At 40.6% G+C, this 27,858-nt stretch overlaps 1 protein-coding gene across 1 annotated transcript; it reads right to left on the bottom strand.

Moving 5' to 3' along the window:
• Positions 1 to 19,445: 19,445 nt before the first annotated feature.
• On the bottom strand, positions 19,446 to 26,145 carry LOC119740501 (glycoprotein hormone beta-5-like). The gene is made up of 3 exons (XM_038215821.1): positions 25,661 to 26,145; positions 24,315 to 24,606; positions 19,446 to 21,120 (listed from the first exon to the last, which is right to left on the bottom strand). Exons 2-3 carry the CDS (start codon positions 24,555 to 24,557, stop codon positions 20,932 to 20,934), a joined length of 432 nt encoding a protein of 143 aa, XP_038071749.1. The 5' UTR covers positions 24,558 to 24,606; positions 25,661 to 26,145; the 3' UTR covers positions 19,446 to 20,931.
• Between the last annotated feature and the right edge of the window lie 1,713 nt (positions 26,146 to 27,858).

Raw genomic sequence — 27,858 nt, 5'->3', positions numbered from 1 at the left:
CGCGGAAACAGGATTTCGCATTTTTATTGACAGGATGTTGGCATAATGTTATACAGATCCTTTCGTTGCAGCAAATTATGCTTGAGTAGACCCCAGTCACATGCATTGAGTGCGGCGTATTCATTCGCCTAGCTAGGCACGCTTTGAAAATTCAGTTCAAAATTGTGGCGGGGCGAGATTTTAAAATGCATACACACCAGGCACACTGTCGTGAAAATTTGCTCTGAATTATCAACGATAATATGTTCATCCATTTGAATACCATTAAATATGGGAAATATTTGTGTCCTAAATCTCTCCACTGTACTCACTTTGTATTCAAGTTCCCGCCATCTTTAATCGAAATGTGTAAGCAATCGAATGCACCCAATGTTAGTTATTTAAATACAAAAGAAACGTAAAGATTGTGGTTAACAAAAAAAGAGCTGTTCCAGTTTGGGGGGGGGGGAATCATATGTTATGAACGGTAAAGGATTTTCCTTCATTTTGTAAAGGAATATACAGTATTATCGAGATCGGACGTTTTGTTCCGTAGATATTGAACTTAGTCCGTGGGTTGAACACAGAAGTGTGAATTAGGGTCCGCACAAAATGTTTTTGCATTTTCTTGTAGATCAATATTCCGACTGGTGCCACCTGTACCTGGGCACCCTTGAGCATTTTATTGAAAACGATTATTATGCAAATTAGCTTCCGCCATAAGGTAAAATATACGGAATTTGTCCAATCGTAGCTAAGGCCCCCCCAAAAAAGGCTCCGGTTTCTGGTATGCGCGCGCGTCGCCGTAGCCATGCGCGTCGGCAAAATGAAAAAGTTTTTTTTTTCAATACAAGATGATGTCTCAAAACCGCCAAACTCACTGGTTTGACTGGAATCCTGCTGCTGCACAATTTTAACGTGTTTTTAGATGGGGCTATGATCGAGAATAAGCTTTATGTGGCCTCTCTGGACTCCCATATATTTGCACTAAGTTTAGTCGGGCACCATTTGCAGTCATCAGCCGACATTTGAAGCCAAAAAAAAAAAAAAAAGGTAAAAAAAAACCCCAAAACAGCCGCGTCGCCGCACCACTTTTGGGGCAAGCTCCATACCAGAAACCGGAGGCTTTTTTTTTTTGGCCTAACGAGGTGTCTACACCAATGATATTAGGGTAAACAAATTCATTAAAGCCATTTATTTAATGATACTGTACATAATGTATGCATAATATGGTCTTTACACCTCGATTGATAAATTTGGACGAAATCCTGCACATATAGAAAAACCTACATTTTACCTTATGGAAGTAGCAAATTTGCATATCAATTGTTTAAAAAAATGCTCAAGGGTGCCAAGGTGGCACCCGCCGAAGTATTGATCTACAAGGTCCCAATGACAAGAAAATGCAAAAACATTTTGTGTTGGACCCTAATTCACGGTCCAGCTCCAAATTGGGGTTTGACACCTGGACTAATCAAGTTACATGACAATCGGACCCGCCCTATAGGTATGTGTTTTCCTTTCATTTGCATTTTGTTGACGTCATGATGACGTCTCACATTTCTCAAATTTCGTGCATATTTCTGTGACCATATGAATATACTTTTTCATATATGAGATATGTTGGTGAAAATTCCAAATCGAAATTAACAATGGAGTCCAACGACAATGGAGTTCTGGAACAAAAGTAAAGTATCTTTCTACGAAATTTAAATGATAAAATTGTTAAACTATCCGTGAAACCTAAAACAAAAATTGTCTGAGAAAAAGGAAATTCATTACAAATTTTGTCGTCTTGTTTTTTTTTTTTTAACCCTATTGACCTAAAATCTTATCATCTGCCCATTTAGGCTTAGCTTCCATCACCGGCCGGTTTAAGTGCAGGCCAGCCCGTATAGTTTGGCCTGTTAGTTTAATCCTCTTCAAACCGGCCGAGCAACTGGCCAGACTCTGGCCAATGCACCCACCCACTGGGGTCTACCCGATGTTTTCCAATACCTATGTTTTCCGAAATCCTTAGGATTATATATTATAGGGTTGGGGTTGGGTTAGGGTTAGGGTAAGGGTTTCGGAGAATATCGGTATTGGGGAACATCGGTATTGGGGAACATCGGTATTGGGGAACATCAGTATGAACCCCACTCACTTCAGGTGATCTATTGTGTTCATGCCTAATAATTGCAGGTCCAGCATCTGCGACCCAACAATAAGGGGTATTTAATCCGCTTATAATAATAATAATAATAATAAAGGACATTTATATTGCGCAAAACCTATATGGATATACTCTTCTGCGCATTACAAAAAACAAACAGAAATGCAGAAAAATACTAGAAATACTAGAAATACTTAATTGTGAAATAAATGTGTTTTTAACCTGGACTTAAATACATTAAGTGAAGAAGATTGTCTGATACAAGGAGGGAGATTGTTCCATAGTGTAGGAGCAGCGTTCACAAATGCCCGATCACCGAGGGTAGCCTTTGATGTTCTTGAAGGGTAAGCCAACAATGTGTGGTCTTGCGAACTCCTGAGACAATAGGTTGTTTTAGAGAGCGATTTCATGGCTATGAGCTCCTGAATGTACATTGGTGCTATACCATTAATGGCTTTATAGGTTGTTAAAAGAATTTTAAATGCTATTCTTTGTCGAATGGGTTACCAATGTAAATCAAGTAACAATGGACTGCATCGAGAATATCTGGAGGAATTACAGATTAATCTATCACAAGCATTCTGAACCCTTTGCAATTTGTTAATCTGAGTGTCAGGCAAACCAAAGAATAAGCTGTTACAATAATAACCTGCTAGTCACGAAGTCATGAACTTTTTTTCTGTACAACCACGAGTTAAGTATTTACGGATATGCCAGATATTAAACAGATAGTAAAATGCATTCTTACAAACTTCAGAAATATGCTTATCAAATGTCAAGTGTGAATCAAACCAAATGCCTAAATTCCTTACTGAGGTGGAGGGTGACGTAACGACCATGATACTCTCTATTTGTAACTTTGATGTTTGCCTAGGAGTACCACATATCAGAAATTCAGTTTTCTTATCGTTCAACAAAAGATTATTCAATGACAACCAAGTATAAACATGCATTATGCATTATTCTAATGCTAAGACAGAATTGTTTTCATTAACTTGACTTGGCGAAAATGATATAGTTGATTGTCATCTGCGTAGCAATGACAGGAAATTTCAGAAGACTTCCGTCGGATTTCTTGAAACAATTTACTGGTGTACAGGGTGAACAAAAGGGGTCCCAAGCAAGAGCCTTGGGGTACACCCCGTAACACTTTAAATTCCTGAGACAAAACATCATCTACTACAACCTTCTACCTTCTCCCACTCAAGTAAGAATCAAACCATGACAAAGCAACATCACATATCCCGAAATGTTTTTGAAGAACGCTCTGGAGAATTTCATGCTTGATTGAATCGAATGCGGCACTCATGTCAAGCAATATCAAAAATGTAACCTGTTGCTTATCTACGAAAGCCCATTAGCGCCACTGCAAGTATATATGTTACAGATTGTGTAATTCGTTATTACGGATTATTAATTCGTTATTACGGATTATTAATTCGTTATAACGGATTATTTAATTCGTTATTACGGATTATTAATTCGTTATTACGGATTATTAATTCGTTATTACGGATTATTAATTCGTTATAACGGATTATTAATTCGTTATTACGGATTATTTAATTCGTTATTACGGATTACTAATTCGTTATAACGGATTATTTAATTCGTTATTACGGATTATTAATTCGTTATAACGGATTATTTAATTCGTTATTACGGATTATTAATTCGTTATTACGGATTATTAATTCGTTATTACGGATTATTTAATTCGTTATTACGGATTACTAATTCGTTATAACGGATTATTTAATTCGTTATTACGGATTATTAATTCGTTATTACGGATTATTTAATTCGTTATTACGGATTATTAATTCGTTATTACGAATTAGGTCTGATGTTCTCACACGTGGAGAGCACGTGACCAGGGGCCTGTGTATATAGCGCCGCTAGGCGGCGCTATCTTTGCATACAACGTTTGCACTCCTGTGCCATACTTGCCGAGTAATGACTCAGAACGTATGAGTAATTCGTAATTAATAATCCGAATTAATAATCCGTAATAACGAATTAAATAATCCGTAATAACGAATTAATAATCCGTAATAACGAATTAAATAATCCGTTATAACGAATTAGTAATCCGTAATAACGAATTAAATAATCCGTAATAACGAATTAATAATCCGTAATAACGAATTAAATAATCCGTTATAACGAATTAGTAATCCGTAATAACGAATTAAATAATCCGTAATAACGAATTAATAATCCGTAATAACGAATTAAATAATCCGTTATAACGAATTAGTAATCCGTAATAACGAATTAAATAATCCGTAATAACGAATTAATAATCCGTAATAACGAATTAATAATCCGTAATAACGAATTAATAATCCGTAATAACGAATTAATAATCCGTAATAACGAATTAGTAATCCGGGCTTTCGTACTTATCCATGGCCCTGAGAAGATCATTCTTAACTCTGAGTAAAGCAGTTTCGGTACTGTGATGTTGTCTGTATGCTGATTGCATTGAAGGTACTAAATCATTCAGTGAAAGGTGTGGACAACAAAAGCCATTAAGTGAGTGACTTCTATCAATAAATTGGCCGCTCTCCTTGGGAGTCAGTTACAGGTGACTGGTTATGATGAATAATTCGGGGCTTTCTGCTTTATTCTCAAACTTAACTGATAAAAATGCGTAACAAAAGAAGCAATCCTTCAATTCAAAGAGTTTAAACGTCACACTGCCGTATGTTTCTTTCGCCATCAATTTTGTTTGTACATGTTACTTTATTGTAATGTGTGCAGTGTTCCACGGAAACCAAACTGTTAGGTAATACGCTATAACGAAAGGTAATAACTAAATATATGCCAGTCATCCATCTATGGAAAGATAGAGTCTGGAACTAGTGGAGGCTTGTTTTACGTCATGTTTACACAATAGACACTAATCCGCTTAGAGCCCTTAATTTGTTCAACTCTGGAGGCTGGCAGGCTGCGTACCATAGGTTGTTCGCTGAGTAACTTTAAAGTGCCGACGAGATACTGGGGCAAGACCGGCCTTGTACCGGCCGAGAGGGGCAAAAATACCGGCCAAGGATCACACCGGCCTCAAAGAGGCCGGCCTAGGCTGGCCGGTACCTGAACCGGCCGGTGATGGAAGCTAAGCCTTATGAAAAAAAATTTCCCAGACAATTTTGTTTTTTAAATTATTTTCAATAATATAAATAAGAATAAGTAACCGACAGGGTGTATCTTGAAACAAAGGATTCAACATTGCACATTTCGGTTGATCTGACTTCGAACTTCAGGGCAAACGTTATCTGATAACACTATGTAATATTCGGACCTTTCATCTTGATATCTTGATGCGCATACTTGTCCTTGCCTTTCGTTGGTTAGCGGAGATTATACTGACAATCATAATAGATGTAATTTGCTTCAAGTAGCTAGAAGGTTGAGTTCATGGACATTAATTGTCCTTCATTAATTATCCTGAAGAGGAACTTACCGTAATTTTCATGAGGATACACTGACAATCACAATAAGTTTAATTAGCCTTAGGTATCTGGAAGGTTAAGTTCACGGACATTAATTATCCTTCAGTAATTGTCCTCAATTAAACCTGTCTTTAATTGAGTTCAGATCGGCTCCCATGAGCTTCCGTCGTTGCTAATTTGGCCTGCATGGACACCCTGAAGACACGTCGAAGGCAAAACTTTTCACATATTTGGTAAACACTATCCGTGTAATGGTACCATTAAGGAGACACGTTATCGTAATTTCTTCGCACGATGGGAGACATCGGTTATTAGGGAGACATTTTCATGTCAGTCTCCCTAATGTCACAGCCCCCCTTTAGAGGCAAAAATTTACCGTCGCAATTATATTATATTTGTTGCTCGTGATCTAAATAGTAAACATACCAAACTTCGTGGAAAAAGGACAAGTGAATATTGGGTTACGGCACATTTAAGTTTGAAAAATTTTGTGCACAAGTCTAAAGGGATGTCTCCCAAATGTCCAATCCAGGGTAATAAGTATATGTATTATTATAATCAGCTTGTACATGTGTATATCTGCTTTCATGAATGTTAGAATTGCATACCTCATCATTGATGCACTCACTTAATTGCTTCAGTCGGCCTGTTGCTAGGGAGATTTGGCAGTTGCTAGGGAAATTTGTGGGGAAAAAATGAAACATGGATTATGTTTTCCCCAACCAATACGATAAACGACTTTGCTTAAAGTTGGGGTACGTGGAATAGTTGGACACAAATTCAAAGAAAATGAATGTATTCCTACTAATAAGATGGGAAGCCTAATGAACATCACGGTCAGTTCCTACAGACATGTTGGCGAAAGATGATAACAAAGTCAATAATGAACTCGGATGGTTCGTTTTGATGATGGAATAAAGGAGCCTTCAATTTTATTCAAGCGGATTGGAAATTAAGCTAAATGGGATGAAAGTTTTGTACATTTCAATAATGCAGAGACAAGGCTTTTTATGGAATGTAAGATCCACTGAGAAGTTTTTAACTGAGAAATCAACTTCTGAAGACAAACATGCTGTCAACTTCATCCGTAAAACTGATAAGAATTTCCCCTGCTTGACCTTCCTTTCCATCGCAGGTCCTTGGCTATGGCTCAACTGCTTGCTTCGCTTCTCGTAACTGGTAAGATGAACACGGGAAACAAATAACGAAAAGCGCCCTCCAGCAACCATATTGTTTCTCTATTTTTACATGTATCGCATTTGATTTTCTCCAGCATAGAGGAATTGCAAATTTGCACTAAAACCAAGGGCCTCTTCGCTGTCTTCTTGAGAGGATTAAAAAACAAGAAAAGTCCTCATTTCATACAATGGCTTACAGCACTTAGCTCTCGGTTTCAGTGCTAAGTTGTATTTCGTCTACGCGATCAAAATTGAAAACATCGACGACAGTTTGGGAAAAGCAGTCTTGAATATGATAGTGTTTGCAAAATAATTATCAAATATCTTCTGCAAAATATCGTAACGGAACCCCGGGGGTATTGCAGAAGGTTGGCATTGTTCGTATTCAGGCGCTTCATTTTGTCAAGATTCCTTCTGGAACACCATAGAAAACAAAATTGCAAGGCCCTATGCAGATAACAAGTCAGTCATTTTACTGGTTTTTCGCTGTTTTAGAAAAAAACATATAATTTAGGCCTTGTGGGAATTAAGCTTTAGGTCGGACCGAGGTGCCAAAAACATTGGCAAAACTATGCAGCTAGTTTGAAATAGGCCTACATATTTAAAATACACGGTTTACACTTATTAGGTTCAGTCCATTAAGTAACTTATGAAGGAAATTTGGTGCGATTCCCAGTTCTAAATTAGGCTAAACCAATGCGACTTCCGATAATGGTATACATTAATCCATTTTGGTTGAAAGGTTGTTTTGCTTCGTCGTGGGGGAATCCGTGCACTATCGGGAATCACAGAGAACTTGCTGGTTCCAATCCAGAATCTGCCGATCTGGTATCGTACGCACGGGTACCCTGCGACTGCCTGGCCTTCCATCTGGGAGGGGTTAATCTCTGGAATGCGCAACAGCAACCACGGACAACTACTTACGTCAAAGATTTGGTCATTAGCGAAGACACCCGGGAAGTACGGGCTTTATACAAATGCCCAGGTACGGTATGCATCATTAGCAGACGTATTAGACGTTCAGACTCCGATAAACACAAACAACACACAGGTTTTCGGAAAGAGACATTAATTTTGTGGTGACATTCATATACGGAGAAAAAGAAAGATAATGACGATCAGATCTTAAAAAAGTAAAAGTATGTTACATGATTTAAATGTTTATAACTTCTGTAAGCCATTGCCGTATCCAGCTTTTTATATCGGGGTGGGTGAGGGGGGGGGGGGGCCTGGGGGCATCCGCACTCGAACATCCGCACCGAAATGTAGACCTGTTTCTTTTCTCCGGACACTTGGCCTCCGTAAAATCAAAATGCGGGGTCGGGTGGGGGTGGGAGTGGGGAAAGGTAGGGGTTTTTTTGGGGGGGGGGGGGCTAGCTGGTACCTATCTTCCAAATGGGAGTGCTCTTCAAAACTGACCATTATTATGCATATTCCGTTTTCCAAGCCGCATTGTACTGATTTTGGAGCTTTGGTTTTCTTCTGGTTTTCACGCCAAAACTCTTCAACCATTATTTTCGAAAAAATCCGCCAGGCAAAGCCCCCCACCCCTCCGCCGGATACGCCACTGCTGTAAGCTAAAAGTTTACTTCGCCTCCACAAATTACTCTGGTGAATCTCAAAAATTAAGATTTGTATCGATTGCACTTGAACAAAGCAGAAGGATTAGTTGGCGTTAGTTGAATGGATCTGTGTTACAGGTTTGGTCTTGCCTGTGATCGCTGAGGCTCTAAAGTCGATATGGAAACTAGGATTTCACCGAACTTTCCCGACTGTGAGATGGTCAAAATAACCCGGCCCCTTTAGGGTTAAATTTTAATTGATTTTGTTTTTGTTCCCCAGTGGAAGATTACCCTCTGTCTTTGACTGGAAAACCAGCATTGATGAGTAGCCAACTCCACGACTACTCGGCATACAGGGCTACCGACGGCCGTGGCTATACGTTCACACACACAGGTGAGACTCTTTGTTTCTAAAAGGGAACGTGTAGTCGGATTTTATGACAAATACATACTTAACAACTTTTTTGCCGTGTAAAAATGATTTTCCACCTCCTTTGTAGCAGTAAAGGGGAGAAATTTTAACATTTTAGTTTTTATGCTTAAGGCAGAACAGTGGTGTCTACATAGCTTTGTGAACCAATATCAAATTTGTCTTAATTTTCTTGGAGTAAGTTCCACTTTGAACTTGTTTATCATGTTAAACAGCTTGTTTGGACAATAGTAGAGTCCAATATTTCTTCAAAACTTTTTTGTAGGTAATTTTGACGGACTAATTTTTGTACTGTTCATATGAACTTTTGACAAGCGCCCTTTTACATGTATTGATGAAAGGATTTGATAATAATTGAAAAACTACCACTTTCTTGCAATGTCACTTCCATTGAAAACAAGTATTAAGATCTTGTATGTATTGTTGCAACACATTGTAATGTGCATGAAAACAAGATGAGCTGAAATGTCCACTGCATGTTTCTTTTAACTTGCATGCGATTTTCTAGCAGATATTGTGCCGGTTTTAACAAGTGAAACAATTGTGAAATAATTGTGAAATTATTTCATTAAAGTGCTCATCCTCAGATAGTGTTATTCCGATCTGAGTTCTAATTATCTAAGAATGCTTCTTGGACTGTACGGCGTATCTAAAACAATAATCCAGAAATGTTTCACCACGAAGTGTACCCCGATACGCCGCTGTGCATTTTTTCCCCACCGTTTCACGCACTGTCATATATCCTCGTATATCTGCCACGTGGCCACTATCACGCGCATTGTATGAAATACAATAAAGTAATCTTGGGAACAGACTATTTATGCTAAAAACTAACTCAGATGCAGACAGATTGCATACAATGAAGCCTAACTATAATTTTCTAGCTGAAACAAAACCGATTCAATTCTTACACAGGAGGTTTAAGGAATGAGCCTACCAGAAATGACCACCTTTATATCGTGTTTTTTCCAAAACACCAACAAATCGCGATACGCCGGTTTGTGGTGCGACTGACGAATTAGGTAAATTTAGGACAAACCCTATGCCCATCAATACAAATTTAATGTCCACTGAACTTCAACGGTATTCCCCAGATACATTATTAAAGATTGAATAGATCAGACAACCTTTGGCTACACCCCCACCTCCTTTCACCCTAGATTCGAAAAGCGGGTAGATGGGGGTAGTGGAAGGGGGATTGCAGGACATGTCTGACCCTTCAAGTATTGTTCAAGTTTATCAGGACTGGACACGATTTGTCATTACTTGGCGGTGTTCAATGTCCCTCTTTCGGGATCAAAAGATGTCTTATTCACATTCACTAATAAGAAAATGGGTGATTGATTTTGTTGCATATATGTAAACCTGTTATATAGCTCACTTCGATCTTCATCCTTGGTGGAGAGTGGATTTGGGAAATGCCTTCTGCGTGCGTAAAGTAACCGTATATCTGCGACAACATTGTTGTGGTAAGTATACTGTAAAAACAGTGGCGTAAATCTGTGCCGGCGAGTGGGGGGGGGGGGGGGGGGATGGGGGATGATCAAAATCCAAAAATTGCCCGGCCGTGGAAATTCGAATAGCGGGGGAGGGGGAGGGTTGGACACCACATTACACTGGGGGCGGTCTTCAGTATATATCAGTATGTATACTCACGCTTACATCAAAACGGAGCGTTTTAAAAGCTTTTGGAAACATGTTTATTTACAGATAATCTCATTACATAGCAACTGACCGATCAAAACTAACGAAATTTATGTTCACAAAATTCATGTTGAATTTTGGCATTTTGTCCAAAAATGCACTTACTTGACCGTGATGTGTAATTGTTCAAACGAATCCATGATAACATTTCGATTTTTGGCAAAACATAAGTGAACAATCGCATGAAATATCCTTTTGAATTTAAATATTGAAATTATTCATGGTGAAACCGTGACTTCATCATGGCGGACAAAGCTTAACATTAAGCTTATAGTGTATGATATATTAGGCCTATAGCAGCATTGGAACATTCTTCTTATAGTAACGTAAAAAATACAAGTTAATACAAGTTTAATCAATAAAATGTAATAAAAGTTAAATCCCCTTAAAGTTAAATCCCATTAAAGTTAAATCCCATTGAAGTGGTTCCCCTTAAAATCTGATTCCCCCTTCTGTAAATGTTTTTGTAAATATTTCTGGAAACCTATAACGAACAATAGGCATTATTCGAAAGTCTTTTAATGACTAAAGCTAAACATGTCAAAATTTAATTTTCATCTAAATCCAAAATCTAAACATGTCGTGGGCTAAACATGTGAGAAAGACGTGTTTAGAAATGTGTTTATACTCAAAACACCATTTTTACAGTGGTCACAGATGCTCAATCTCACCAATATCGTTCAGAATCTCGACTTCCAATTCGATTGTCCAACTGTTTCTTTAATAAGGATTGCTCAAGTTGGTCAGTGAATTTTTGATAAGCCGGGGCTATTGCCGGGAGGTTGGAGGTCATTATGATCCTCTGATGGTCTTGTGCAGCAGCAGTATAGTAAGGCGGTATGCGTCCGGTTTGTTAAACTATAACATCCTAACTATTGTTCACAATGCTAAAACGACTTACTTTTTGTAATACATTGTATTTCAAAACAAGGTGTTAGCTAATGGTGAAGTAAAACCAGTAGCGTATATCCAGCTTTGGATGTCGGGGTGGGGGTGGGGGGGGGGGTGGGGGTGGGGGGCAACCGAACATCCGCGCCGAAATCCGTAAAATCAAAAAGCGGGGGCGGGGGGGCTGGGCTGGTACCCAAATTCCAAATGGGGGCCCTCTTCAAAACTGACCATTATTATGCATACTGCAAATTATATACCCATTTTCACGGCGCATTGTAATGGGTTACCCCCTCTGGATACGCCACTGAGTGAACGTGAAACATTGGCGTATCAATTTCTGTTCAAGCTTTCAGGTGAGCTACTTATATGATGATTCAACTTATAAAGTGCGTGATTTTTTTTTGACAGACGTGAACCGTTTCCTAGCAGGTGTAGTTCGAGCAGGACTGAATTTAACTTGCATTGCAAACCAGCCGTGTGGTTTCCCCGCGAGCCAGGCACAGACCTACCCCGGCGCGATCAACGAATACCTGTGCGACCCACCTAAGCTAGCAAGGTACGTCAGCGTGGACATCGATGGGTCAATTCCCCAAGTTACTCAGCCAATACTTATGCTCGCAGAGGTGGCGGTAAGATTGTCTGTGAGGCTAGACTAAAGCATAAGACGATGAGATATCTTTCAAAAGGTATCATTCTTGAAGGGATCAGAGAAAAAAGATGACTGAAAACTCTCAGTAAATATACCTGTCGTTAAAGCCCCTGTCACACTTTTGCGTATCCTAATTCCTTTTGAGTTACTTATCAAATTGTTTCAATACGCAGCCGTACGATCAAAAACGTCGAAATTTTTTGATTACTTTGACTTATGTGCGACGCACATCTAGCGAACTAGTAACGAATTCAGCGCATCCATTGCATATGAGATGCGTATGAGTTGCGTATGCAGTGCGCAAGTACGCGATCTGTGCGTTTCTCATAAGTTACGAATAAGTGCAATGCGCTGCCCGCTCGCAGGACGAGCAGAACTAATTCGTGCAATACATCGGCATTCGCTATGAGTTCATTCAGCGTACGTGCGTTGTATCTGCGCTGCAAGTACGCTATACGTCCGATATAGGAGAACAGCGTATTACCGCGTATTAATAAATACCTTGGAGAGTTGATGGTTTCTGATTGGTCGAAACTCGATCACGTGGCCGGGCATTAACGGTGATAAAGGACCGGCTTCAAAGAACAAGCGAAAAAATGGCCCCTGAACAAGCACTGATCCAGCCCCATGGTAGGCAATGATTGGCCAAATTTACAACAGTCATAGGGTACCTTGTACGAATACAGCACTGCACATGCGCTCAACCACCTTCGCGTGACACTGACGCGCGCACGCAACACAGTTGCTATGGGTGTGCGCGCGCGTAAGGAAGTTTTAAAACGACTGGACATCGTACATGTACATACAGCAGTGCAGTATCTGATATACTGATGATGTTTACGACGAAAGCGTAGATCTACGATTCTGGACACGAGGAGTGTGTAAACGAAATTTCGGCTTCCTCCATCAGGTAAAAATATGAAAACGTTGTTGTAAATATTTTGTTTCGCTACGGCAGCAGAAGTCCAAACCCGCTACGGCAGCAGAAGTCCAAAATAAATTGTAGTTTATAATTTACCAATCAAATGACAAGAATTTATTCAGGTGTTGTATAAAACAAATAACGAATGTTTTACGTTCGTGCGATGGAAAGAATAATTTCATTCGGTGACAGATTGAATGTTCTATTCCACTCGGCTTCGCCTCGTGGAATAGAACATTCAATCTGTCACCTCATGAAATTATTCTTACCATCGCACTCACAAACATTCGTTATTTGTATATTATATAACCGACATACAGATCCTTGTCATTTGATTGGTGGAACTCACATCACGTGGCATTCGTTATTGGTCCCATTCATGCCGCGGCTCAAAAGAACTATCCGCCCATGGGGAATGGGAAATACTATTCAACAGGAGCACGTTTTGGCGCTGTGACCGTAAACATGTTTCTGGTTCGCGGCCGTTTTGGCGCTTCGGTTACACTGAAATGACGTCATTGTTTCGACCAAAGTTGAACCGAGGTTTCCGGTCGGTTCACTTATGTTTCAAGATGGCGGAAAAGTAAACAAGCTTAGCAGACGACGTTACTTTTTACCATAAATGGGGTTTAAAAAGTGGGTTTTTATCTTCAATTGGTACGAAAGTTGATACAGAATATCAGGCCTACCCTTTTAGAACTTAAGGAAACGCTATAAAAAAACTCCCACTTTTGCTTTGAAAGTTACTGTTAATCATGTCCGGTCGCCGCGTTAATTTTTTTTTAGTTGTTTGCAGTCACGTAGGCAGTAACATGACGTCATGAACAATTTTCCGGTCAGTCGTTTTCGTGGTGCACAGGAAACATGTTTCAGGTCACGGCTGTGACGTCAGAAACATGTTCCAGTTCAAGGGCCGCCAAAACGTGCTCCAGTTAGGGTCATGACGCGGTGTTTGTGTGCAAATCACTGATCTCTATATAAAGACTGGATAGCTAATACAGAGCCGCACAATGTACGAATTTGACGCCATATTGGTGAGACCGGCTGGTGATCTACAAAGGACAAGTTGTCGTTTTTATAGACAGCATGATTTCTTTTGTAACGTCGCGGTTCACTTGACTTATATTTTGACCACCATCACTGACCAAGGTTAACTACAATTTTTCTAACGTCGTGGTTACTAAAATGCCGCAAATATAATTTTTTCGGTGTTTTGAAATAATAATCACTACGGAAATGTGTCCCTTTTAGAACATCATAATATGTGTACGTGACCAAAATGCGCGTCAACTGTTGATACAACGCGCGCGTATTTACGCGTAGAACGTTCGTATTATACGCGGCCATCTTCGTGAGACCGGGGGCGAATTGGTCAATATGCAAAGTCTACTGTGTGAATGTTGTATGCATATCCGCTATCCAGTCTTTATATAGAGATCAGTGGTGCAAATGCATGCTGGTGTGCGCGTTCAGCGTTGCGCGTAGCGCGTATTGTTCCAAAGAGCCAGCACTACAGCGTTGGGTTCAAACATTTTCGTGAAGGGTTGGTTTGGAAGAGAGAAGTACATTTTCCCCCAGTTTTGTATTGGAAAAAAGTTCAAATATATCAAATGACAAGGATCTATATGTCAGTTATATAAAACAAATATTTAGTGGCTTTAAATTGTGCAATGGGAGGAATATTATCGCTCGGTAAAATCTGGACTTTTCCAGTTCACTCGGCTTCGCCTCGTGAAATGGAAAAGTCCAGATTTTACCTTGCGATAATATTCCTCCCATTCCACGCTGAGCCACTCACTATTTGTATAATGAACAGCGTATCCCCCACGAACACATAGCGTACTCGTACCGCGCTCGACCGATGCGGGACCGATGCGCTGCGTATTTATAACTTAGGACCTGTGTAACAGCGTACGCAGCGTAGTTTTGTGCATGCTCAAAACTATCCGGCCATGCGTATGCGTATCCGTACCATGCGTATGATTGCGTACATAAAACTTACACAAAAAGATAGAGATGCATATGAGGTGCGTATTGTGCGTTCGACTGCGTATGAAAAAAATGTCAATGCGCAACCCATAAGGAATTAGGATACGCAGAAGTGTGACAGGGCCCTAATATACATGTAGCGGTGGTACGTAACATTAATTAAAATGTAATTAAAAAAGAAAAGTGTTTAGAATTTCGATGAAGTTGTTTTGAAAGTGACATTTTGTTTGATTAAACGTACACCTTGAGTCAACATTTCCAAATGTTCAATTTGTATTATGACTTTAACTTCAAGGGAGAACGTAGTTCAGTATATCGCGGTAGTTGTAATGATTATTTGCCAGTGTGGACAGTAATTGACCTATCGCCGTTTGCGAGTTAGCCACGCCCCTTAGACAACCCTATGGAATTTTTGTACACTAAGTTTATTTTGTCTCAGATTGTGCGCGTTCCGCGTCCATTTGTATATCATGTAATTGGACAACATGTCACAAGCTGCGTTGACGCGATTCTAACTCGATTCTACCGCGATAGGTCAGTTCTGTCCCCTGGTAAAACTGTTCAGGGACAGAACTACCTCGTTAAAAGTGTCTTCTGGCCCGTTCATTCTGTCCTCCAGGTATTCTGTGAGCTGCTGCTTTGATAAATGGCCTATCATGAAGCTATCAAAATGAAAACAACTTTCTTTTGCAGAAATGGCACGAGTAGTAATTGTCAAGGATGTGTATGCATATCACTACTGCTAGGCTGCTTCACGTCTTATCTGCACTGTGCGCAGCTACTGGAGGGGGCGACTCAACCTCAATTCGCGTGGGCCTTTAATGAAAACCATAGAATAAAAACCATAGAATCGGATCGCGATCAGCGATCTGGCGTGTTGATTTATAACCAGTGGCGTAGCCAGGAGCTGGAACATTTCATGGGGGGGGGGGGGGGGGGGGGCGTCATGTGGGGGGGGGGGGGGGTCAATCGCGAGCGCGAAGGGCGAAGCCCTTACGACGTGGGGGTTCGGGGCCCGCTTAAGGGCCACGGAAAAAATTGGATTCTAGATGTTCTGTGGTGTGATCCGAAGCAATCTCTTACCACTTTCCTCCATGCTTTAACTAATATTTTCTTAGCAAAAGATAATTATTTGAACATCGTTTTCGAGGTTGGAGTCATTGAATCAGCTATCGGTATTCTGAGCTATAGGCGTGGGATTCTCGATGCTCTTTGGTGTGATCTGAGGCAATTTCTTACCACTTTAACCAATAATTATCTTAGCACAAAAGATAATAATTTAAACATAATTTTCGAAGTTTTTTCAGCTAAAGGCATACGAAAAAAATTTTGAACATTGTTTTCGAGGTTGGAGTCATTGAATCAGCTACCAGAATTCTGAGCTATAGGCGTGGGGTTCGGGGCCCGCTTAAGGGCCCCGAAAAAATTGGATTCTAAATGCTCTGTGGTGCTATCTGAGGCAATTTCTGACCACTTTAACCAATATTTTCTAAGCAAAAGATACATTGTGGTACATAATAGGGCCCTGTAAAAGAGACACGAGTTCAAAAATCTGGGGGGGGGGCGACATTTGATATTGTGTCCCCCACCCTTCAAAAAGGGGGGGGGGGCAGTCCCCTGTCCCCCCAGGATTGACGCCCATGGCGTCATGTAGATCAATGATATTTTTTTTAGAAACTCAAAATCTCAGCTGTCGCCCCCCCCCCCCCACGCCCCCTGTGGCTACGCCACTGATTTCAAGGAATTTTAATTGGTCTATTATTATTATTTAGCTTATATGAATGAAGGAAAAAGTTTGTGCGTGGCCGATTCGCGTGATATCGCTGACTGAAACTGTGTGACCCACGGACCACCTGTCTATAATACGTGTTCCGTGGTGTGAGCGAGCAGTGCAGTGGGTGTTAATACGCATTTGTCACGCCGGTTGTCAGCTTACTGGTCCGCGGTCTCCGGTCGAAGGGTCGTTTCTCAGTGGTCATCATGTGGATCATTCGCAACTTTTTAGATTTAGATCAATGATAATTGTTTTAGAAACTCAAAATCTCAGTGGGGGGGGGGGGGGGGGGGGGCGACTGGGGGGGGGGGGGGGGACAAGGTTCCACATACATGGCGGTCGCCCCCCCACGCCCCCCGGTGGCTACGCCACTGTTTATAACTGCAGTGGCGTAAATCTGTGCCAGCGAGTGGGGAAGGGGGGGATGGGCGGTGACCAAAATCAAAAATTGCCCGATGTGGATACAGTTACCAGGGAGACACGTTTCCGTTGGGCAGGGGGACCAAATAACCTGCAGCAAAACATAATTACCTTTTACAACCGGCACCGTAAAAACGCATAATGGGGGCCTGGAACCATCTTTCAAATAGGGGGCGCTCTTCAAAACCAGCCATTATGCAAACAAATAAGCATGATGTACCCATTTTCAGGGCGCATTGGAAGGGTTTTGGGGGTTTGTTTTTGTGTTCCTCGTTCATTATCATATCTCTCTATACCATAGTGGGAAATGGATACTGAAAACAAATTATCAGACATTTTTGGGCCAGTTTTGTTTTTATCGCGAGAGGGCACATTAAGTGCGCGAGGGGGGCACATTTATGACCGCTAGGGGCACTTGCCTAGATCTTGGGGGCAAGTTCCCCTCCCCCCCCCGGTTCCGCCGCCCCTGCCCCTCGATTACTGCAGCAGAACGATATGCATGATGTACATGTGCGTTCGTCTCCGCGTGACATTTCGGGGATCCAAGATACGGGATAAGTTGTTTCAAGGCGTTCTGTCCAATCAGCGTGTCCAATCAGTAGTCGTACAGCCATAGGATCAGGAGGCTCTAAGCAAAACACACAACATTCACCGAACTCTCCTCCTTTAGTGCCGCCGACCCTGTTTGTTCATATGCCTTAAAATTCATCTAGTGTAGAGTCGGAACTTATAAGGCCTACTCCAAAATTTGTTTGGCTATTTTTAAGGCTGCTTTGGATGTGAAATATAACGATTTCTTTATTGACGTCAAAGACGTACTTTTTTACCGTTCTTTTCAACAGATTAAACAAATATTTGTTCCAAAGAACGCTCACTATTGTTCGTTTTGTATTTGTTTATTTTTTATTTTTTTATTGAGGTGTCTGCGAGTTTACTGGCTTTTTTGTGCCTTTTTTTACTCGACTATGATAGGGGGCGGATAGTGCAATCCAATTGATAAAATAGGCCTAATCATTCGAAATTTGGAAAACAATTATTTCATTTCTTTCTTTTTCCATGGACTGTATAGTTTGCAAAAAAAAGTAGTATTAATTTAAACTCACAACACAATCGATTGTGACTCTGTGCATGCAGGCAAACGTAAACGCATCCAAGCATGTTTATTTATTATGACACGCGTCGTCAACTTGTGGTGTGGAACGCCGATGATATGACAACGCGATTACTCATCAAGCAGAAAACACGAGAGCCTCAGCAACAATTCGGGGGCCCTGATAGCAGAACTGGGGAGGGGCTACTGCGCTGTGACCTTTTCAGAGGCGTTACAAGAGCGCGGACTTAGACAAATGAATAAGTCAGTGATCGGTTACGGACCATTAGCGTGTGGGGAGAAAAAGTGCTTTCCTTATGGTAAATGATTTACTCCTATGGGCTTCATCCCCCGCCATTTTTAGACAATATTATACCACTGCCGTTGCCGTGCACTGAATTTCAAGAAGTTTAAAATGGAACAGCCGCAATATATTGTGCGTCATAAAATGCCACTACTTATTTTAGAGTTATTTCACTTAAAATGTGATGGTTTAACGCCAGTGGTAGTCATAGTGAGCCTTCTAAGGACGGGAATCCCTCAAATTAAAATAAAAACATCGCAATTATTCAAGAACGCAATTTCCTGACGAACTTTTCGAGTTTTCTTTCATAAAGAACAATATAGGGAAAACGTTTTGTGGATACACCATGTTAAATCACTGTGTGTAGGGCAGGCCTACCCTGATTCTAACCATTGGACCTGTTATTCCTCCATAAACAACTACTCTCCACTGCAGAGGGTAGCTGTATAGTATACCCCTCACTTGTTACTGCCAGGACTATTTTGTCAGTAGGTGGTTTTGCTATATCCTAGCGCCCTATCTGAGGTCTCACTGGACGGAATGGAAAATATATAGATATATATATATATCCAATGAAATCGTCTTCTATCACAATTCACAGTGCTCGATACATCTCTGTAGAGCTATAACATGCAATAAATTCAGAATATGAGTTAAACAAACTTTGGCATATCTCTCTTCTGGACAGACTGTTTCGTACCATAAGGCACTCATCAGCAGAATGACGAAAAATAGAATACAAGTAGCATCTTACCTTATTTCGAATCAAGCGCGCGCACGCGTTACGCGCGTTACGTCATTGAAGTTAGTACGCGTTTACGTCACTGAAGTAAGAACACATCTGTCTCGATGCCTGCACTTGGAGACGATTTCGCTTCTCTTATTCAGTGTACCTAGATCTGGCCTACATATGATTATGTACTTCTCTGCTATACACAAATTGCATCTCTTGTTTACGTTTACGTTAGAGAATGGCAGTGCAACTGTCGTGTTTTATTTTGTGCAATGAACTGTTGTAGGCCTACACATTTATTTCCTGCTTCAAATACTTATCATACAGTCACCACAATATGTCACAGTGTTTGCAATTTAATTCAAACAGTTATTGTACATTTTATTCTACAATTATTATATTTCAGCTCAAAAACATATTTTTTCAAAGCAGCTCAAATCAACATTTTAATAGTTTTTGCAAAAACAAGTATGTGAATCGGTGATTTGTAACTATAAACAAAAGCATGCATGCACTTTACAACTGAATTTCGTTCATAGTACTTCTCATCTATGATTAGATGTAACTGTGTGCAAAAGCTTTCTTTGCATTTAACTCTCTTCAGGAAACTATAACGCATATGCTTAACAGTTGAACTTCTCGCAACCTACACCCTCAAAACGCTGGTTAAAAATGTATTGGTTTAAAAATGTGATTAAACCTTTAACCAACGTTATGTAAATTTTGCCCAACGTTGGTTATTTTATTTCAACCAACTGTTAGGCAGTTCACTTGTTAAGCAACAGTTGGGCAAAATGGACAATGTAACACAAAGTTGGTTATAATTTTAACCGACCTTTTTAACCAGAAAAAAATTTAACCAGCGTTTTGAGAGTGTAAGGTAGTTTAAGTCTTCTTTTAAATTTTTTTTTTTAACAGAAAAAAACAATACCTTTTTGAACAGCCTGGTCAAGACAAACATGATTCGTACCCTTGGCTGAAAGAGATAAAGACTAATTGATGTAAAAAGTGATTATGTAAAAGAAGTGATTTTTATCCTTTCCAATAGTGCTTATAAAACACTGAAACATTTTACTGTAAGCCCACTGTGCAACTGTCTTTCATATGTGCAATTTCTTTAATATTTTGACATATTTATGATGCTGCAAAGGTTTAGAGGATAAGATACCTGTTCAGGTGGAAAATAAAAGGTATTTCAATCAAATTCATTTGTACTCTTGTCATATTCTGCGTCGTGTTGTTTGTGAGGATTAGGACACAATGCGCTACATGCATTTCATGCACAAATAGTTACAGTGTAAATTAATAAAAGTGCTATTTTTCCCCTTGCTATACAAGGTTACCCACTTTTGAATGAAACAAACTAACTGGCCAACGTTTTACATCACAATTTTTGAATCATTTTGCGGCCCAACAAATCAGATCTTCACTGGATAGACTGGTCATACGCTCCCAAGTCAGAATCGATAATGTTGTAACAACCAGTCTACTAACAGGGAGGATTTGCTTGTGCGCAAATTCAACCCAAAATAAAAGCCTTTTGAGGGTTGCCGATTCCGAGAATCAAGAAAACTAGTAATATTCAGTTAAAATAAAACATACAAGTTACACAGACATTTAAAATGTGTAAAGATGAGGACGGTCGGACAGTAGTCTGTAGTATGTTAAGCCTCAGAATATTTTTGCCTGATGTTTAAATCCCCGCACAGTAGGTGTCCGAGGGGTCGCATCGTCTACATCGGCACTTTACCGCGTAAGGGTAAGAGTAGGTCCGGTTGACACCCGGCTCGCAGTCCTGTAGCTCCACGGTCCGCCACTTTACCTCTTCGTACGAGCACATCTTGTGATGCGACACTTTGTGCGGCGGTAGTAAAATGGGCACCTGTGGAATAATATATGATGCGGGCATAAATAATGTGTTGTATGCAACCAAGTATTGTCAATGACCATAATGGGCTTTGTTATATAAGTAGCGGCAATGTGACGTGGCTGGGTTTATTCTGGTATGGGACGTCCTACGTACAAAGGGCCTCTAAAACAGGTTTCTTATGCACGAAGACGATTAACATGTATACTCCCGGAGCAATATTGGGTTGACGTTCTAATTTGCTGCCGAACCCGAACCAAGCCAATGTTCGGATAAAAATTGTCGAATCGAAACCGAACCCGAACGCGAACTGAGTGCGGGCTCACTATCAGCACTAGAAAAATATCACATTTCATTCAGGCCGTAACAAATCTAAGTAACTCGATCTTAATCCTCGATCTCTACTAGTATCTCTGGTGGCGTTTCTATAAAGCTGATGTTTTTGTGGGGTCGTTAGTTGAATGAAAGACGATGCACATCGGTCATGAGTGTTCGTGATGCATGGATTGTATGGTCACATACACTGACGTGAATTCAATTCAGATATGTATTGTTCATCAAAAGTCACATCAAGTGTCACGTTTTTAATCGTTCCTTTCTCTCCCCCTTTTTCTTCTCACTCTCTTTTTGCGGTCGAGGTCCAGGGATCAACATGCGCAAAGACTAGCTCTTAATCTCAGCAAAACCGGAAGAATCTTTAGCCGACATTCATGACATGGTATCAATCTGGGCCACTACAAGTTTGTTGAATTTGTCTTCCTTCAACACCTTTACCATTAACTCAAAATAGAGCAATATATTGAACTGTGTTTTTATTCTTGTAAAACCGTGCTTCAAACTTACTATTAAAACCTCTGTAAAATATGGTTAATTCTCTTGTCAAGCATATCTGTTACATTTTTGTGCCTTCGAGCAGTGTAAAAATCAACGGATGTCGGAAATTTAAATGAGTGTCGGCCATCTTGAACGTAAAAAATAAAAGGCCCACCTCCTCACCCCAAAAAAACCCAGACACTAGGACGCTAAATATGTTCTTATTTTTACTTGGCCTTATGATTTTTGACCATGGTCTCTAGAATATAAGTATTGGCGAGTTAAACATGGCGCGGCGCAAGTGAACGCCAACTCTAATAATATGACGTAATAATTATAGAGATTTGTGTGTACTTCGTAAAGGTTGAAAACAGTTAAACTCGCTAGTTCTGTTTTGTGATGTCAGAGTCGCTTTGGACTCACAATATAAACCGACATTTACCTGACAAGCACAACTACATGTGTGCAAGATAATACTGGCGTAGCGTGTGCATATTGGCAATCATTTGGTTGAAGGGGTATTGAGTGCGCGCTAGAGCGGGGTACCACCGCTTCAAAGCGTTTTATACTGTTTTTTTTTTTTTTTTTTTTTACAAACGCGGATCAGCCTCTGTTAAATTCTGATTGTCAGTGGCAGTTGAATCCGGAAAGCTGTCCGAACGCTTGACTGCAACACCCATTCCGTTCTAGTTAGCTTTGTTAACGGTCAATTTTATTGCCATTTTACAGAGCAAGAGTCAGTCTGATGTCAACAGTGTGCACACAGATGCATGTGACATCAGACAAATATCTATCCAATGCATGGAACCTCCAACAAATAAGCTATTACCAGCGCCTTCTGCGAGCTAGCCAATACTGCATCAAAAGGTCGGGGTTACGACAACGGTTACTGAAAATGAATAATAAATACCTAAGCCAGTTTACCCATTCCCATTGGCCGATTTTAAACGGTTGATAAAGACATGGCTGGCTGGTCTTGAAATTTTGACTCCTGTGAAATCCGGTGCCAGCACCATTTTATTGATTGAACGTTCGCAATCCTCACGTAGGCATGTGCAATACTATATACCAGTGAGTCAGTGGTCAGTCCTAAATTCACACTACACCGGTACATCTGCGTTGTGCGCCACATCACGCAGTCTACACGCAGCGCGCGCGTCAATCTCCATATAAGGAGCTCTTTACAAGAGGGCCTTGCCATTGTATAGCTAGCGGGGTATTTCATTGATCAAAATCGTTGAAAATGTTTAATATTTGACTTGTTGTTACTTTTGGACCAAAAAGTTGATTTATTTTGACCGAAGATGTATTTATGAATGGGAATAAATAATTGCTTGGTCGGTATAGTGCTGATACCTCATGACGTCACGCTTTCTTTACACGTGCGCTTTCCTATGTGGTAGACGGTCCCCCCTTCGTCTGGCGGCCCGACTTCGCTCCCATACGAAAGCGCATATGTAAACAAAGCCATTACGTCATTAGGTCTAAGCACCCGATTTCATGAAACTCATCGTAAACTGCGATCCATTTCACAAAACACGTAAGTGCGACGCGTCGTAGGTGTATTTATAGCACAACGCAGTGACTGTTTTATGTATTAATTCAGCGTACAGTAAATAGTCATCTGATATGCAACAAAGAGTGGTCGGATCTCCGCTCAAAATTTGTAAAAACGTAAAACAAAATGGCGGCCGTGTGATGCAATTTTAAAGGGAAAAAAGCTCTGATATCAGTGGACTGTTTAGCTACTTCGAAATTTCAAATGCAATATTCCAGGCTAATTCATAGCTATTTAATGAATTTCTATTTACAACTTTACACACATTGCCTTGGTATTGTTATCTCGTTTATGTTATGTTTACGGCATAGAAATGGCTCGGAGTAGGACTCTTCTTTTTTTGCGATGACTACTAGACACGTCGTAACTTGCGACGTGTTTTAAGCCGTTGTCAAACAACTTACGACGCGGTCAACACATCGCATGTTTCGTGAAATGGATTGTACGACGCGTAGCGAGTTGCGACGTGTTACACGTCGTAACCCGAGTTGCGACGCGTCGCATCGTTTAGTGAAATCTGGTGCAGGTATATTGAACACTCAGATCCAGACAAGTTGGAATCTGGATGCTGATAATTACCCTCGCCTTCGGCTCATGTAATTATCAGCATCCAGACTCCCATATAGACTCTTAAATAGAGTGTTTAAAACGTCCAAATCACACGTTTATGTCCAACACGTAGCTGCATGCTTGCTACGCTGAATATTGCATTTGCTCTGGCTAATGAAGACCCCATGTATTTTCTCCAAGGAGGGATATTTGTAAGACGTCATAATTAAAAAATATATATATGGATGAGAAACTTTTTAAAGTACTGCTGCATGCTCCCGCATCTCACCTCGTAGGATTGACACTGACCGAAGCAGCCTCTGACCAGTATGGCCTGAGGTCTACATCCTGGCACTACCACCTCGTGATCCCGGTATTCTCGTACCCGGCAGCCGGCGTTGGGGCCCCTTCTGAGCTGGACTTCTTTGATGTCTGGGTACCGCAAGCCGCTCGTCAATGACGTAGGAACAAGGAAAAGAATCGCGCTGACCACATGAAGCAGCAGGACTACGGTACTCCATACCAGAGCCATATTTAGATTGTCTGCACCTGTTCCTCAATGTAAGGGGAAGACGCAGCGACTGGGGAAACAAAACACCATCGATTTTTTATTTTTTTTAAATTTTTTTTTTTATCTTATTTAGGATTGTGAACAAGTGCCTTTGCGTAGCCCTCCAAAGGTATAGGATGAGAGCTACTCCGTTTTTCCAAAGTATCATTATGCCCAAAAAAATTAGTATTTTCAGAATATGCACTCGATGAGCCTGTTTTTTTAACGATTTCTGTGAGTTCTTTTTGAAGCTCTGTGAATTTTGACCTGTCAGTAATACTGGAACAACAGCATCCATCAAAAAGAAAACAGTATTCATAACCACGACTCTAGCTACGATATTGTAATAGAGTTTGTAAGAGAGTCAACTCGGGATCTTCAACATTAGCATGCATTTTGCAAGAGGCAATTCACTCGATATATACTCGTGATTCTAATATTTGGCCCACGTTGACGCCATTAACTCGCTGAATAGCCAAACCATATGTAACATTCATAGGGTCTTAGAGTGAAAATGTCCCAAAAGCAAATTTTATGTGTACTTGTGTAAAAACTGCTAAAGTCATTGACCTGAAGGACATTGGTTACACAAGAACACTACTGATGTATGTCAACTTTGGTAGTTGATAAGGTTTCTGATTTTAAGCAAAATCGTTTATTTGATTTGGTCGACCCGGATTAGATTTTTTTTTTAAATTGTGTTGATGGAGATTTTTGTTTTTCGTTATTGACAAAATTTGGGGATTTTTTTAAGCGAGCTAAATGCTGAGAACCATTTATGTTAAGAACTATGATCGCCATTAATTATTGACCAAGAGAAATATCAAGACACAGACATTAGACAACAAAGAAATCGTGGGTTCAAATCGCAAACAATTTCTCGACCGACAAAAACTCATCCCGTCAAATAAAGAAAAGTCTTACGCAAAATTCATGTTATTGATAATGAATGATTTAAAGTTTGTAATGCATGGCGATAATTATAGGTCGAATACGTTCAAAATCAATTGTTTGTCATTTTCATAAATAGGTTCCATTATCTGAATTTGATATCGCAAGGTACAAAATACTTTAAAGTTACTTACCTTGTATCTTGCAATAATCCTCTTGAATCCAAAACGAAAGTATTTGCTCTGAATCAAAAGACAACAGGCCTCATCGGAGGACGTCCACGCTTGTCTTCTCCTCCAATGGTTTCTTTTTAACAAGATGGTGGCTCTGCAAACACGACGTTCTGCAACACTGTCTGGCGGGAAGTTGTAACGATCAGGAGTGAGTAGGCGCTAGGATGTTGATATATACGTGTGATATAAAGGGGATTGTGTTAATGCCAAAGGCCTTAGCAGTCCCAGGCGACTTGCAGAGCGCGGGAATACTCCACGATTTGGATCTCCATGCCACAGGCGGGCAAGCTTACCCTTGCAAAAACTTGGAGATGGTTAAATCAAGATAGAATGGTGCTCAGGGGTTCTCTGTGAATATTATAAGATAACATTCAACTCCAGTTGGACTGTAATGTGCTGCCCGTTGTTTGGTTGGTTTTGCGCACATATATACGACATGGGACCACGCGGGCAAAAACGCGCGCACTTTCCAGAAAGTCCAGTCGCTTTTTATAATGCCCCACATTGTGATTATGGAAGAGTCTTGCACACTGATGTGGCGTTTAAACGCGTCATTTGGCAATTTCATGCAAGATGGAGGGTCAATTGCGGTTGGTGCCTGACGATCATGCCTAGAGGAGCGTATTAAATCCGAGGCGACATTTGGTGACAACTAGCGTGCATCGTTGCAGAGTTTACCCATTCGTGTTCCGTAACTGTAGGGACTACACACGAGTGTCCCATGGTATTATTGGGACCAAAGACGCTATGGGGACAAAAGAAACTCATCCTAATTTCCCTAACAACAAACAACTTCCCTGATAACGCGGTGACGGCGCGTCAAATTCAACAGTCGACATACACACGTTGGTGGGAAATTTGTCAGAAATTTAGAAACTTCCAAACCGTGGTTGTTGTTTTTTAAATTGTAAGGGTAGAAAATTATTTAAAAATATTACGAAAAGGAATAAATGTTAACTGTTGGAAAGTTTATCACTGGCTCCAGTCCGTCGCAGTGACGTTAAAGCCTGTTCATACTTCATGCGAAAGCGAAAGCGAAACGAGTTTCATGACGTCAACAGTTGAAGTTTCGCTGTGCCATTTGCAGTTAACCTGTCGACTTCGCTTCGTACTGAAATTCGCATGAAGTGTGAACTAGCCTCCAAGACAGTCGGAATAAAATTGTCGTTATGAAATATGGAAATGCAACAATTGATATTCTGCTCGTGGAGCAGAGTCAGTGGTGCACGGAAGTACGTCACGTATGCGTTGTTCATTCCCTAGAAACGGACAAATATGGCGGCCGGACAGCGGAAACCTCATTAAGTGGATTATCCGTTGACTTTATTTGAAGTCTAAAGGTAATCATTTATTGAGTTCATTGCGACTGTTGAGGATATAATTTTAGCCGAACTTTTTGGAGTTTTGCAATTGACTAAAAAGCAGTAAATCGCAAACTAATACCTAATCCGAAACGGGCGTTTTGTCAGTGGCCACGGCCACGGCTACGGGCGTCACATGAGGATCGTGATGGCCCGTGGTTGAGCGTTCGATTAGCCCGGCTATCGTGGCTGACCCGTCTACCTTTATCCATGTTGAACCGGGTGGCGGTTTTTTTCTCCCAAACGACATCCGCATATGGGTGTAAGCTATGGCGTTTTGCACCTTAATTTTTTTAAAACTAAGAAGAAAATATAAAATTAGGAAAAAACCAATTTGAACGTTATGAAATTCGAACTCTATTTCCCTTTAAAAAATGTCCTCCTAAGCCTAAGGTTAGAAAAGAAAAAAAAATCGGGTACAAAACCGTGGTTCAAACCCGCAACCTCAATGTGCGAAATAACGACCCTGTATCGACTGAGCTATCGCACTACTCGCCAAAACGTGGGGGGAAATAATTATGTACCTGCGTACGTATCATAAAAGTATCGTAGAGGGCGCTAAACAACCATGTATATGCGGATGTAGTTTGGGAAAAGAAAATTCGCACCCAGGTGAGCTAAACGCACGCACCCAATAAAGCGTCTATGATATGCATGCAGATTTGGCAAAACAACACTGCGTCTTGACCTCCAGATACTGACCATTCACTGGCGCCTCGTGTCTTTGGTAATCCGATGCTTTATGAGAACAACCTGTTTGGCCGAATTTCTGCTCAGTTGGGTGGTGGTCCCATAAAA

The sequence above is a fragment of the Patiria miniata genome, unplaced genomic scaffold (assembly GCF_015706575.1).
Source record: "Patiria miniata isolate m_02_andy unplaced genomic scaffold, ASM1570657v1 HiC_scaffold_5, whole genome shotgun sequence".
In the NCBI taxonomy this organism is placed as follows: domain Eukaryota; kingdom Metazoa; phylum Echinodermata; class Asteroidea; order Valvatida; family Asterinidae; genus Patiria; species Patiria miniata.
The sequence above is the reverse complement of the archived record's forward strand: the minus strand, read 5'-3'. Positions and strand labels throughout refer to the sequence as shown.

What these genes read in the sequence shown, in the direction of transcription:
- LOC119740501 (XM_038215821.1), bottom strand. Translation starts at nt 24,557, where the DNA reads ATGGCTCTGGTATGGAGTACCGTAGTCCTGCTGCTTCATGTGGTCAGC. An exon ending in GTCAGTGTCAATCCTACGAG is followed by an intron (nt 21,121 to 24,314) that starts GTGAGATGCGGG and finishes ATTATTCCACAG; the next exon opens with GTGCCCATTTTACTACCGCC.